We start from the raw sequence: 15,494 nt of genomic DNA on the forward strand, positions 1-15,494 counted from the left end.
GGCAGGGGCTTGACTTCATCAGCCAATCACAGGATGTTACCGAGGCTCCGGAGCCTTCCAGGGCCTCGCTCTAGGCTCTTCTCGTTCCAATCAAAAGCAGGGCTCTTCTAGGCTTTGCTTACGTTTAATGAGGCCAACCGATTGGCTCCTTCAGCTTCAGCGGGCCCAACAGACAGCCAGTGGCGTGGGGCAGAGACCAATGGGGGCCGGAGGGAGGCGGGGCCTGCCACGCGGCCGCGGTATAACCGCGCTGCCCTGGCGCGCGCGCTTCCCTCCCGGCGCGGGCACCGGCAGGGGCTATGGCTGCAACTTCCCTTGTGTCCGTGTTGGCCTCTCGGTTGTTCCGCCCCGCGCAGAGCTGTTGTCTCCGCCATCGCCCCTTCCACCTCGCTGCAGTTCGGTAAGGGGTCTGGGAGCTGGGTCAGCAAGGAAAGCCGAGGGGAAGGCAGGGTGGCGGCCACCCGGGCTCCCGAGGGACGCCAAGGAACGTCCTCCCTGAGCATCTCTGCCCGGCGGTGGTGGCCGCTGAGAGGGGTCTGGCGGGGTGGCCTGGCACCGGGAGGCCAGCCTTTCTGAGGGAGCCGGTCTGACGCGTGCTCCGGGCATCGCCAGGTCTTCTCGGGGCCAGTCCGCCGGCGGGACGGGGCCGACGGTGCGGAGCGAGGGTGCAGGCGGGCCCTCGGCGTCCCAGTTCCCGTGGGAGGATGCGAAGGTTACCGGCCGGAACCTGCCGGCTGGCCCTGGCTGTGATGCCGAGAGTTGCCCTGGGGACAGCGAGCGCCAGGGAGGTTCAGAGAGAGCCGCCTTGAACGAGCCATCCCTTCCCGGGACCCTAGCGGCGGAGGGCCGCGGTGCAGTCTGATGAAATCCGCCAGCCGGCTTGCTCGCCGGGTACCCGCGCGGGCCCCGCCTCCGGGGAGGGTGTGGCTCGCGCTGCTCCTCAAGCTGCCCCTGGCTCGCCTAGAGTGAAGCGCTAGTCGAGCGGGTTAGTGCCAGGCCCGGTAACTCGAGATGGTAAATACCCAGGAGGTTGCCAGGGGAAGGGAGGAAGGGGGAGTGGAGAGTTATTGTGTCATGACTATGTATAGAGTTTCAGTTTTACAAGATGAAGAGTTCTGGAGGTGGTTAGTGGTGATGGTTGCACAATCTAAATGCTTAATAACCACTGAACTGTACGCTTAAAAATGGTTAAGATGGTAAATTTTATGTTACATGTATTTTGCCTCAGTAAGAAAAAATTACCCAGAAGAAGGAAAGGAAAAGCTCTATTTGTATTTCTTTCTTTTTTTTTTTTTTTTTGAGACAGAGTCTCGCTTTGTTGCCCAGGCCAGAGTGAGTGCCGTGGCGTCAGCCTAGCTCACAGCAACCTCAAACTCCTGGGCTCAAGTGATCCTCCTGCCTCAGCCTCCCAAGTAGCTGGGACTACAGGCATGCACCACCATGCCCGGCTAATTTTTTGTATATATATTAGTTGGCCAATTAATTTATTTCTATTTATAGTAGAGACGGGGTCTCGCTCTTGCTCAGGCTAGTTTCGAACTCCTGACCTCGAGCAATCCGCCCGCCTCGGCCTCCCAGAGAGCTAGGATTACAGGCGTGAGCCACCGCGCCCGGCCATCTATTTGTATTTCTTTAGAGGTTGATTTTTTCCTGAGCTTTCTGGACCTCAAACTCCCATTTCTAAACCTAGGTTGAAGGGTCTTTTGGGAGGTTGTGATTTCTCTCCCTAAATCTGTGCACCCTCTTTCCTGTCAATCTTTAGAGTATTTGCATTGCTAAAGCCCTGCGCCTTATAACGGCAGCCCCTTCATTTTTCCAGCAAATGTTCACTGTGCCAGGCACTGTTCTATGGTGTGCAAAGTTAGAAATCATAAAGACTCTTCTTTCCTTAGTGGAACTCACATTCCTGGCAAATGCAGGGTAAAAATGCTGTTAGAGACATTTCCAAAGCGCTGCTTGTTGGAACACAGAATGTGTATTAATGAGTTCTTGAAGGAAGACTTGGAAGGGAACATTCTTTGGTTAGACACTGACCTGCCTTTTCAACCTCGGCTTTCATTACTGTCTGTTCTCTCCCCCCTACCCCCTCCTGAGCACTTACTTGCTAGCTGCGTGTGCCTGGGGGCAAGACCTTATTCTAGGCTTTTGTTATTTATTTATTTATTTTTTGAGACAGAGTCTTGCTTTGTTGCCCAACTAGAGTGAGTGCCGTGGCATCAGCCTAGCTCACAGCAACCTCAAACTCCTGGGCTCAAGCAATCCTGCTGCCTCAGCCTCCCGAGTAGCTGGGGCTACAGGCATGCGCCACCATGCCTGGCTAATTTTTTGTATATATATATTTTTTTAGTTGGTCAATTAATTTCTTTATATTTTTGGTAGAGACAGTCTCGCTCAGGCTGGTTTCGAACTCCTGACATCGAGCAATCTGCCCGCCTCAGCCTCCCAGAGTGCTAGGATTCCAGGCCTGAGCCACCGCCCCGGCCTGAAAAGAGATTTTAAAGATCCTCTAATTCATTCCCTAAAGAACTAGATCAGGCCAGGTCTAGCTCCCGCCTGTAATCCTAGCACTCTGGGAGGCCAAGGTGGGAGGATCACTCAAGGTCAGGAGTTCGAAATCAACCTGAGCAAGAGCCAGACTCCGTCTCTACTAAAAATAGAAAGAAATTAATTGGGGATGAGGGGATGGGTATATACAAACACAATGAGTGAGATGTTTGGGGGATGGTCACGCTTGAAGCTCTGATTCAAGGGAGGAGGAGGGGCATGGACAATATACGGAACCTTAACATTTGTACCCCCATAATATGCTGAAATAAAAAAATAAAAAAAAAAGAAAGAAAGAATTGGCCAACTAAAAATATATAGAAAAAATTAGCCGGGAATGGTGGCACATGCCTGTAGTCCCAGCTACTGGGGAGGCTGAAGCAGAAGGATTGCTTGGGCCCAGGATTTTGAGGTTGCTGTGAGGTAGGCTGATGCCAGGGCACTCACTCTAGCCTGGGCAACAAAGTGAGACTCTGTCTCAAAAAACAAAACAAAACTAGATCAGTTTGCTTATACTCTCCCCAATAATAAATGCTCTTTTCACCTGCCTTCCTGAATGAACAAGTAGGTTCCTCATTTCTAAAGACAATCCATAGTGTCTTTACTGCACATTTGGTATTTACGGTTTCCATGTATTGCTTTACCTACTGCTGGCTGGGTAAATGTAAAACAATTATGTCTTTTTAAATATATGAATCTGCATGTGTTCCTTTTATTTTTGTTTAGTATAAAGGTCCCAGGAACATAAACCTCATTGTTGGAGAGAGTACTGAGTCCTAGGAGACAGTCATGTATGGGGTAAATGGACTTTGGAGGCAGAAGTTTTCATTTGAATCTTGCTTCTACTATTCTCAGTTTCCTATTCGGTATAGTAGGGTTATTACTAATAGCCTCAAGGTAACTATAATTGTATATAAAAGTCTTTCTTAGCAGAACACCTAGTGTTTAATAGATGTTGGTCCCATTCCCTTTGTGTCTTTCATTTTTTTTAAATTTTATTTTATTTATTTATTTATTTTTGAGACAGAGTCTCACTTTGTTGCCCAGGCTAGAGTGAATGCCATGGCGTCAGGCTAGCTCACAGCAACCTCAAACTCCTGGGCTCAGGCAATCCTCCTGCCTCAGCCTCCCGAGTAGGTGGGACTACAGGCATGTGCCACCATGCCTGGCTAATTTTTTCTATATATATTAGTTGGCTAATTAATTTCTTTCTATTTATAGTAGAGACGGGGTCTCGCTCTTGCTGGTTTCAAACTCCGGAACTCAGATGATCCTCCCACCTCAGCCTCCCAGAGAGCTAGGATTACAGGCCTAAGCCACTGTGCCCGGCTCCCTTTGTGTCTTTCTTACTCATTACTGTTCTCGTTAATTAGTGGATAGTAGAACTCTTCCCCAAATAACTTGATTATGATTTGTAAACTGCTCCAATATTAATTTTTCATGGAAAATTACAGTATTGTGAGCTATTGAATTAAGAGGAAAGTGAAGATACTACTAACTTGGATTTTAGTTTTGAATTTTATTTAAATAGTCCTTGATTTTCTAGTCTATTGATTCATTATGTTAATGGAAATTTTTCTAAATATATCTGTGAAAGCATTTGATTTCTAGATAAATGTTAGCTAATATGATTGCAATTTGTGCTGGACGAGGCGGCTCACGCCTGTAATCCTAGCACTTTGAGAAGCAGAGGCAGGAGGATCACTTGAGGTCAGAGGTTTGAGACCAGCCTGAGCAAGAGTGAGACCCTGTCATTACTAAAAATAGAAAAAATTAGCTGGGCAACTAAAAATACAAAAAATTAACCGGATGTCATGGTGTTCGCCTGTAGTTCCAGCTACTTGGGAGACTGAGGCAGGAGGAAGGTATAAGGCAGGAGGATCACTGGAGCCCGGGAGTTTGGGGTTTCTGTGAGGTAGGCTGATGCCATGGCACTCTAGCCAGGGTGACAGAGCAAAACTCTGCCTCAAAAAAAAAAAGGAAGAAAGAAAAAAATTGATTCCCTGTGGGACTGAGCTGAGTTTCCATTGCCCTGTTTATTTTAGAGTAGTAGTTACTTTATCTGCCCGTTGGCAAACTGATGCAAAGTTTGTTAATAACTCACTCCCAAGGCTGTGTTCCATGTTTTGCAGAGTTGTGGGAAGGGCTAAAATGCAGTTATATTGCATTGTGGCTTTGTTTTTGGTTTGTATTAGCCTTTGACTTTTTTTTGTTTTATTTTTTAAAGCAAATTGGCATAACACCCAGAACCAGCCTTTGGAAGCAAAGACTTGGACTTGGAACACTGGCTTCTCCCAGAACCCTGTGTCCTTAACTTTAGTATATCAATTTTATCTGAATGTGCTGCTACCATTTTATCTAAGTTTATTGCTTTCAAAAGAAACTTTTTATGAAGTGCAAGCCAAGTTCTCACTATTTATATATATAGTATATAAATATATATATTTCCTTACGAGTATGCATACATAAATCTGTTATATATTAAGGGTATATATGTATGAGTGTGCATATATGTATAAATATGTATAAAATCAAGACAAGAGAGTATGAAATTAGTTGTATTGAACATATATGCCTGGTACTTTTTTTTTTTTTGAGACAGAGTCTCGCTTTGTTGCCCAGGCTAGAGTGAGTGCCGTGGCGTCAGTCTCACTCACAGCAGCCTCAAACTCCTGGGCTCAAGCGATCCTCCTGCCTCAGCCTTCCGAGTAGCTGGGACTACAGGCATGCGCCACCATGCCCGGCTAATTTTTTCTATATATATTAGTTGGCCAATTAATTTCTTTCTATTTATAGTAGAGATGGGGTCTTGCTCTTGCTCAGGCTGGTTTCGAACTCCTGACCTTGAGCTATCCTCCCGCTTCGGCCTCCCAGAGTGCTAGGGTTACAGGCGTGAGCCACCTCGCCCGGCCGCCTGGTACTTAATTTCATTCAATATAAATGACTATCCTAAGTCCATTTAAGTAGTCTTTCACTCTATAGTGTTCCAGGGTTAGAAATGTATTTCTGGCTTGGGGCAGGTATTACAGGTACTTTTATATATCAGGAATGTTGCCAGGAGTATTTGTATCAGCAAAGCCCTTTTAATGAAGTCCTTTTCTACTCTTATTCTTAAATGGATTTGTGAATGTTAACATGTTTTCAATTCTGAATGTTGTGCCATGCTACTATTATTACATAAAATCTGGGTAAAAGTATTTGATTTGCTATAAAATGAGATCTTAATACTTCACAGGATGTAGTACAGATTAATGTAAAATTTAGATATAAAATTATTGCATTATATTTAAGATATTGAAATTTGGCTTAAAGTAGGTATTTAATCATAGTGCAAATAAAAGCAGGCATTGAAAACAGATTGTTAAAGCTTTAAAATTCCATTGTAATTAGCAGTGGGCTTGAGAATTAATCCTATGTGACCATACAAGATATTCAGTACCTTTATGTTATCCCTGAGAATTAAATATGTGTCATAAGAGGAAATTGATGTTTCATTGGTCTTGCGGTTAGAGTAGTCCTCATGGCCATGAGGACAGAAATCTAAAGGAAAAGACTTGTTTTCTTGGGATCTTTTTGCTTAAGAGATGCTTACCTTACTTTAAGTAATGGGCACTTTATGGTAAGGACCTATGTGGAAATAAGAAATCTGGAATTTTCCATATTTGGGCTTCATGCAGGGGTCCTCAAACTTTTTAAACAGGGGGCCAGTTCACTGTCCCTCAGACCGTTGTAGAGTGCCATGCACATTCCACACATGCGCACTGTGGGCCCTGGACCAGTTGGCTGCTAAGCAGGACAGGCACCATCGGCAAAAACACCCGGCAGGCCGGATAAATGTTCTCTGCGGGCCGCAGTTTGAGGACGCCAGGCATGGAACCCAGGAAGGACCAATGAAACCAGTTCTTGTTGGGAAGAGACGGCTTCTGGGAGATCTGCACATAGTTTTAGGAACTGGAGAGTCGTCTAGGTCCTCAGTTTTCTCATGCTGCATCTCTGGCAGCAGTTTTCTGATTTCTTGCCCTAATTGTCTCCCACTGATGTGACTGCTGTTCCTTCTGTCTCTTTTTGTGTCTTTCTCCTGTTGCTCCTATCTAGGAAGGGGTCTTCTGTGGTTCTGCTTTGAACTCCCTCAGGGAGAAGCTCTTAAAGATTCAGTTAAATCTCACTGTTGCTGTTGGGCTAAGCTTTTGCACCGGCGCATTGCTGGCCTAGAAATTGTTGTCCTCGGTGTCAGATATTCTCTGCTGGTCTGTCAGCTTCGGATGGCTCAGTGGGGTCCTTATGGGTCAGTGGGGTCCTTGGGAAGAGCACACTGGTATCTATGAGAAGGAACCTCCTCTGGTCCCCGTCCTTCCCCCTCTTACCAGGAAAGTCTTCCCTAGAAGGGGCTGTGGGGAGTGGTTGGCATTTTGAGGTTTGACCCGTCCAGTATATTTATTGTTTATTGGTTTAACTATGTAACATAATTTACATATTTAAAAGCACTATAAAAATTAAAAGCTAATTGACTAACTGGGAAATGATTTGAAACACATGACTAATGCTAACAACGTGGGCAAAATAGGAACTACAAATGGCATATTAGCGTAAACGAAAAACTTTATAGTGGTGAGGAGTCAAATGCCAATTAAAACTGAAAGCTTTTTCGTTTTTTTTTAAGCCTGTCACTTTAGCAATGATCAGGAGGCAGGGTGGTGTGACAGTTAACAGCCTAGACTCTGACATGAGACCCAGTTTGGCCAGTACTCGCTGTCAGTCACTTACTTAAACTCTCAGAACTTCAGGTTAGTGACAGCAACTATTTCTGTCAACTTTGTCCCCCTAAATATGCTCCTGGACACAAATTTACCACTTTGAATCTGTCCTTCAGATTTTGGTTGTTCTTCAGAATAGGCACCATGTGTTTTAACCTAAGTTTTAAGTTTTTGGTTTTTAATAACTTTTTGTAGTCTGAGCTTTACTTTGTTTTTTTTTTTTTTTGAGCTTTACTTTTTACAAAAATTCAAGCTATTTGGTTTGGTGACTATTGCTTTCTATAGAAATGAAGCTGTTGTCATTTCTGGAAAGAAACTGGCCCAGCAGATCAAGCAGGAAGTGCGGCAGGAGGTGGAAGAGTGGGTGGCCTCTGGCAATAAACGACCCTACCTAAGCGTGATTCTGGTTGGAGAGAATCCTGCAAGTCACTCCTATGTCCTCAACAAAACCAGAGCTGCTGCAGATGTGGGTATGTGTCACTCTCAAACCCCAACCATTGTTAAATTGAGGTTTATGCCAGACAAACTCTTGTGATTTATGATTCCTTTTTCTGATTAGAAAACCCAAGCAGAGGGGGCTTGTGTGATTGAACTGTATCCAAAACTCTGTCATAAGGAAATCAGGCTGTGTCTATTGGGGAGGTTTATAGACTAGGACAGAGATTTTGTTGGTATTCTTGGTGTCTTCTGGAATATAAGCTAAATTCTGTTCTTTTTTATTTTTGAGACAGAGTCTTACTTTGTTGCCCAGGTTAGAGTGAGTGCCGTGGCATCAGCCTAGCTCACAGCAACCTCAATCTCCTGGGCTCAAGTGATCCTACTGCCTCAGCCTCCCAAGTAGCTGGGACTACAGGCATGCGCAACCATGCCCGGCTAATTTTTTGCCTATATATGTTTTTAGTTGGTCAATTAATTTCTTTCTATTTTTAGTAGAGACGGGGTCTTGCTTAGGCTGGTTTTGAACTCTTGAGCTTGAGTAATCCGCCCGCCTCCCAGAGTGCTAGGATTATAGGCGTGAGCCACCTCGCCCAGCCTAAATTCTGTTCTTAGTCATAACATTTGATAGGTGACCTTGAAGATATTTTACATTTGCTTTCCTTGAGCAATATGAGTCTCAGACTGAGGTGGGGTGTTGGCAGTTTGAAGCAGTAGGGGAACAATTGAGCAATATGGTATTAAGAGACCTCAGTGATGTGGTTAAGAATACAGTCATACTTGAAGGAAATGACTCTGGCTTCTGAGAAATGGCTTTCAAGTTCTTCACCTATTGATTCCAAAGGCAATCATACAGTTTAGAAGCAGTTCTGGTCTGGGTGATGAAAGGTTTGTGTTCTGGGTCTCGTGGTGCAACACATTACTGTGTGGCTGTAGATAAGAGGAGGATGGGCTCAGATATGCCTCCGGCTGCTCATATGTGGGTCAGTGGTCTGGGCACCAGGTTCCCTTTCCTTCTGATGAGCTGTGAAACCAGTGTCGTGTCTGGGTGGAGCCCATGAGCCCTTGGTGTACTATATTTTTTATCACTGACGATTGAGGCCTCCTGCCCTTTTAATTGAAAACCTTTAGAAACCCCTAGAAAATAGCATGCCATGATATTTTCAGACATTGGAAGGTAGCGCAGTGCAGTGGAAAGAATGACTTTCAAACCAGAAAGATTGGCTACCTCACTAGCTGACTTGTTTTTTAATTTCTCTGGGTTAATGATAACTGTATAGAATAACATCCAGGGAGTATTTGGCTAGTATTCCCTAGTGTATATGTTTGCGAAATTACTTTTTGGGTTCCTTGTGAGCTGATTCAGTTTTTGAGCTAGTGAGATGGATGTGATGATAAAAGAACTTGTGCGGTAGCAGAGCATGGCAGGCAACATAGCAGTGCTCATCAAATGAGTCAGTATTTTTTTAACCGCAACATTTTCTTATAATAGGAATCAACAGTGAGACAATTGTGAAACCAGCTTCAATTTCAGAGGAAGAATTGTTGAATTTAATCAATAAATTAAATAATGATGATAATGTGGATGGCCTTCTTGTTCAGCTGCCTCTTCCAGGTGAGTTTTGGACTCTGCCATTTACAAGGATTTCCGAGGAGTAGAGAGAGGCCTTGTTACTTGTTACACCTCGCCCTTCATGGGTGCTTGACTTAAAGGCAAGGTAAACTCAGAAGAGTCAATATTTAATTAGAGATGGGACATAGCTACTCAGAATACCAACTACGCCCTGATTTAGCATTAAGATCTTAATACAAGGGACAGTGGGGGAAAATAGTTGTCAAAGAGGATGTTGGCTTTGATATTGGCACTTGGCTTTGCTTAATGTGAGTTCTTTCTGTGCTGGTGAAGTAAATCATAGAAAAGGAATGGATTTGTGTGACAAACCAGAAAATCTGGAGTCAAGCAGCTCTACTAACAGTGATTTAAGACCATGATGACTTCTTTTTCAGAGCACATTGATGAGAGAAAGATTTGCAATGCTGTTTCTCCAGATAAGGATGTTGATGGCTTTCATGTAATTAATGTAGGGCGAATGTGTCTGGATCAGTACTCCATGTTACCAGCTACCCCGTGGGGTGTGTGGGAAATAATTAAGAGAACCGGTAGGTATATCCCAGAATTGTATGTCTGTATTAGTATTATAATAATAGTACTTGCAATATAAAAATTCCAGCAATCTTATTCCCCAGAAATTACCTGTCTTAACAGTTGCCTAGGGCAGTTTTTGCTCTTTAATCCAGAAGTCTCAGTGAAGGAAACTTAAGACTTACTAGTGGTCATAGTGCACATTTGTATAGCATTTTGTAGCTTACAGAGTGCTTTCTCCTGTTTTCTTTTAGCCCTCAGCATGTGTAGCAAGCGATAGCTCCAATTGACTGATGAAGCTTAGTGAGCTCACTTTCAAAATTGTATTCATGTTTTCAGCCATCTGACTTCCTTTGGTGCTCATTCTAAGACAGATGGGCACTACTTCTAATGCAAATAAATATACACATATTTTTATAGGTATTCCAACCCTAGGAAAGAATGTGGTCGTGGCTGGAAGGTCAAAAAATGTTGGAATGCCCATTGCAATGTTACTACACACAGATGGGGCACATGAACGTCCTGGAGGTAAGGAAATTGCTCTCAGAGCAGTGTCTTCTTCTTCCTAATGTCAGAACTTTCTGTAGCCATCCTGTCGTTGTTTGGAAGTATTAACATACTTTGTATTTGTATTTTTTTTTTTTTTTTTTTTTTTTGAGACAGAGTCTCGCTTTGTTGTCCAGGCTAGAGTGAGTGCCGTGGCGTCAGCCTAGCTCACAGCAACCTCAAACTCCTGGGCTCAAGCAATCCTTCTGCCTCAGCCTCCCGAGTAGCTGGGACTACAGGCATGAGCCACCATGCCCGGCTAATTTTTTATATATATATCAGTTGGCCAATTAGTTTCTTTCTATTTATAGTAGAGACGGGGTCTCGCTCTTGCTCAGGCTGGTTTTGAACTCCTGACCTTGAGCAATCCGCCCGCCTCGGCCTCCCAAGAGCTAGGATTACAGGCGTGAGCCACCGCGCCCGGCCTGTATTTGTATTTTTAATTTTGTTAACAGATATTCAGGGAGTAACCTTTGTAGAGAAGCTGTACTTTGTCACCAGAATTTCTTTATTACTAATTTATTATGGAACTAGCCTCAGAAATAAATTTAAGTTATGAATATAAACATGGTTGTAGACAATTAGAAATTTCCAGTAATAGCTTTGATAGTTGGAACTAAGTAGCAGTTCTTATTCAAAGTTAGTATCCTGTTCTGTGTCATTTGGTGGAAAAATTCTGAGATCATTGTAAAGGATTAAATTGATACGACTATAATGTATCAAGTTCTATCAGTTATGTTGATTATTTTAATAATGTCTTACATAATTATATGAGAAATAATGGCAGAACTGTATTTTCAGGTACTTTTCAATATACGTTGGGGAAAAAAGACAAACCTTTCTTAGTGACATTTTGCTTAGAAAAGGTAAAGTTCTTGAAAGACTGTTAAATTGGATAAAGAATAAACTTAATTGCATATGGCTCCAATAGTAGAGCTAGAACTAGAACCAATGGTAAAGCTATAAGAAATTACATAATAATTTTAAAATGTAAATGACAATTAGCTGTCCAGAAAATATTAATATGATACAAGCATTAAGTCAATTATTTTTCAGAGATGTTTACTTTCTACCATGACTTGACTAGCTGAGACCTAATCCAATCCCAGCTTGGATTCAGAAATCAGGATATCTATTTTTTTCTTCATAGGTGATGCCACTGTTACAATATGTCACCGATATACTCCCAAAGAGCAGTTGAAGAAACATACAATTCTTGCAGATATTGTAGTATCTGCTGCAGGTAAGAACACAAGGGAGAAGGGAGGAAGGACTTTACCTCAGAAGTAGGAGGTTGTACCTCTTAGAATTTGCCTGCCTGACTGCCATTCCATTCATCATTCCCCTAAGTAATGATACTTCGAGCTGCCTATGAAGATGAGGATAGAGTTGTGGTTGAAATATTGGTTGCTGGCATTCCATTATAGACAGGATGGGTGAATGTTATTCCTGAAACCTCAAAATATTTTTATTTAGTATATGAAATTTAAATGGTTTCTTCATTAATATTTTAATAGGTGTTTATAAAACATGTTAATCTATTCTTCCAGATTGAAATTAGATAAGAATCTGAAAGGTAGAATCTTCTTTTCAGTACTAAGTTAATTATTCCTACCTCCATTTCTAGGCATTCCAAATCTGATCACAGCGGATATGATCAAGGAGGGAGCAACAGTGATTGATGTGGGAATAAATAGAGTTCAAGATCCTATAACTGCTAAACCCAGATTGGTTGGAGATGTGGATTTTGAAGGTAAATGGTATAATTAAAGAAAAAAATCAATAAATTAATATTTATTAATGGACATTTAGAACAAATCCTTTACTTTTAACTTTTAAACTCTTGTTACCTTAGTAATAGTGTTTACAATGCCTTTCACAAGAATTAAGAGAAAGCTTTTAGAGCCATTCTAGAATTATTATAGGTGATCTTTTCAGAGAGTTGTTTTTTTTCCCTTTAGACTATTTCATACTGGAAACAACTTCATGAGTTTTAACTAGTTTGAAAATGTAATGAGGTGATTTTCCTAAACCATTGAGTTTCTTAAAAATTGTTACAGATTGTTCAATTTCTCACTGAGAGGAGAGATCACAGACCTGGAAAGGTAAAATGGTCCAGGAAAAAGCCATATTCTGGTAATTCTGGAATATGCTAGTTTTTCCTCCCTCTCCCACCAAAAGAATCTCTAAAAGTGAATAACTTTTAGTTCTTAAGGTATCCTGTTTATCTGAATTTTATGCTGATAATCCTATTCCTAGCTTTCTGTTTCTATTAAAGCTGTCAAACCCATGGTTAGATATCTAAGGATTTTTCCTTTAAAATTGGGTTAAAAAAATCTTTACGGAAAGTTACTTTAGTGCTTTGGCAAATTATATTTAAATTAAGAAAATATCGTAGGCAGGCATTAAGGTAATGTTTATTATTATAGTTGTAACTCCCATACAGTTAACCTACTGAAGGTTTCTTTTCAAATTTGTTTAATATGGAGGAAAAGTATGGCTGGTAAATCGTAAATTATTTAGATATACAAATGTTCATTGAACAACTGTTTATCATGTGCATGTTATTTCATTAGCGTTTTCAGAAACTTTCGCTCTTATGCATGGGTTTGGATTTATGGCAGGCCTGTCCCCCTGGGCCTCTCATAGTGTCCCATGCTAGAGCAAACTGTGGCCCCGAACCATTGCCTGGCCTGTGCCAGTAGGCTGCTGGCACTGAAGTGGGTTGCACAGTGGGTTGCTCTTGAGTAATATAGACGTGATTTTTAAATAAGTTTGAGACTAATAAAGGTGCTCTTATATATTGCTTTTTCTTTGCATGCTTCTATCATAATATGTTAAAGTATATACATGTTGGCTGGACGCGGTGGCTCTTGCCTGTCATCCTAGCACTCTGGGAGGCCGAAGTGGGAGGATCATTCGAGATCAGGAGTTCGAGATGAGCCTGAGCAAGAGCAAGACCCCGTCTCTACTAAAAATAGAAAGAAATTAATTGGCCAACTAAAAATATATAGAAAAATGAGCCGGGCATGGTGGCACATGCCTGTAGTCCCAGCTACTCAGGAAGCTGAGGCAGGAGAATTGCTTGAGCCCAGGAGTTGGAGGTTGCCGTGAGCTAGGTTGATGCCATGGCACTCTAGCTGGGGCAACTGAGTGAGACTCTTCCCCATAAATAAATTAGTAAGTAAGTAAGTATATACATGTACTTTGTCATAATTGAAGCAGCCTGCCTTGTCTTGTTTCTATGTAGGAGTCAGAAAAAAAGCTGGTTACATCACTCCAGTTCCTGGGGGTGTTGGTCCCATGACAGTGGCGATGCTAATGAAGAATACCATTATTGCTGCAAAAAAATTGCTGAGGCTTGAAGAGCGGGAAGTGCTGAAGTCTAAAGAGCTTGGAGTAGCCACTAATTAACTGTTGTGTCTTCTTTGTCATGAAGAGCATTCCAAGCCAGCTCAAGAAGCAAAGCAGGCTACTAGAAATGCAATATTTTTTATTTATTCTACTGAAATGGTTTAAAATGATGCTTTGTATTTATTGGAAGCTTAAATGGGTGGGTGTTTGTGCACATGGCTGTGCAGTACCTCACCAAGGACCATTCCAGTATCTTGCTGGGTCATGTGATCTAGCCAAGCGCAGCCATTAACCTAGGGACTAACACGGGAGACATCATCACATTGAGAATGGATGCTTCACTTTGTCAAGCCACCTCCGTTAAAAATTTGCCTTTTCTAGGATTGCATTTCCCAAGTGCTATTCCAATAAGAGTTGATACTCATTTTAGGTTCTAAACCTTCTGAGGTCAACTGGTCAAACCAAAGGAAAAATGTTGCTAGAGAAAATTAGGGAAGAAGTGAAAGGGGAAAAAGGTGGTAATTGAGTAGAAAAAATTACTGCAATTTGTATGTGTATTGATGGATAACCAGATTTATCCAAGTAGAACTGAATTGGCTAGGAAAAAAGAAAACCTACCTGTTAGTAGTTTTCCTAAGCTGTTTTTCTGTGGCTCAGTCAGTCATTGGGAAAATGTTTAAGTTGTTCCATTGGCTATTAGCCTTCGTTTTATGTATGTTATCCATCAGTGAGGTCTCCTCATTTTAGTTTTCTATGACTGAAAGGCTTATTTTATAAATTATTCATGTGTATTATCATATTTGACTTTTGCTACATACTTAAATTTCATTGTTAAATTTTTGTATTGTTAGAGGGTATCTATGGTTTCTTTGGGATATCTTGAAACCTATTTTTGAAAAACAAAGCTTGGGCTTGATAATCATTTGGGCAGCTCATATAAGTATGCAACTTACTTTTCCACCAAAGAATTGTCAGCAGCTGCCTGCTTTTCTGTGATGTACCCTGTTGGCTTTCCCAAAAGATTTTTAAGAGCTTGAGTTAATATTGAATTTAATCAGACTTTCTGATTAAAGGGATTTTTTTTTTTCCTTTTTTAATAAAACACATCTGTGTGGAATGAGTTTCTGAAATGTTGTCTTCCTGCTACTGTCTTAGTTGTTACCTAGCCATAGTTTTTTCTCACTGGATGTAGTCAACTTATAGGTATTTCTATAGTTGGTAACACTCAATCCTAAGGTTTAAAGAGTTGTGGAGGAACCAGCCTAGTCCTTTCAGTATTATATCCCAACAGGTTGTACCAAGCCAGGAGCTTAATCTGTAAGATTCATTTAAGGCTTAGTCTCGTGTGTGTGTGTGTGTGTGTGTGTGTGTGTGTGTGTGTGTGTGTGTGTGTGTGTGTGTGTGTGTTTGTGTTTAAAGCATTAATTTGGGCCAGGCGCGATAGCTTACGCCTATAATCCTAGCACTCTGGGAGGCCGAGGCAGGTGGATCGCTTGAGGTCAGGAGTTCGAAACCAGCCTGAGCAAGGGCGATACCCCGTCTCTATTATAAATAGAAAGAAATTAATTGGCCAACTAACATTTATATATATATATATATATATATATATATATATATATATATATATATATATAAAATGAGCTGGGCATGGTGGCACATGCCTGAAGTCCCAGCTACTTGGGAGGCTGAGGCAGGAGGATTGCTTGAGCCCAGGAGTT

The 15,494-nt window shown here is 41.9% G+C and overlaps 1 protein-coding gene and 1 non-coding gene across 2 annotated transcripts; both read left to right on the forward strand.

Moving 5' to 3' along the window:
- Positions 1-248: 248 nt before the first annotated feature.
- MTHFD2 (methylenetetrahydrofolate dehydrogenase (NADP+ dependent) 2, methenyltetrahydrofolate cyclohydrolase) lies at positions 249-14,906 on the forward strand. The gene is made up of 8 exons (XM_012788649.2): positions 249-400; positions 7,584-7,768; positions 9,226-9,348; positions 9,741-9,893; positions 10,297-10,404; positions 11,573-11,665; positions 12,050-12,175; positions 13,673-14,906. The coding sequence occupies exons 1-8, from the start codon at positions 300-302 to the stop codon at positions 13,834-13,836; spliced, it is 1,053 nt and encodes a 350-aa protein (XP_012644103.1). The 5' UTR covers positions 249-299; the 3' UTR covers positions 13,837-14,906.
- Positions 13,024-13,157, forward strand: LOC142870360 (small nucleolar RNA SNORA42/SNORA80 family). Its single transcript, XR_012918770.1, has one exon. It is a non-coding gene; the product is annotated as a small nucleolar RNA SNORA42/SNORA80 family (small nucleolar RNA).
- Positions 14,907-15,494: the final 588 nt, after the last annotated feature.

The sequence above is a fragment of the Microcebus murinus genome, chromosome 3 (assembly GCF_040939455.1).
Source record: "Microcebus murinus isolate Inina chromosome 3, M.murinus_Inina_mat1.0, whole genome shotgun sequence".
Lineage (NCBI taxonomy): Eukaryota > Metazoa > Chordata > Mammalia > Primates > Cheirogaleidae > Microcebus > Microcebus murinus.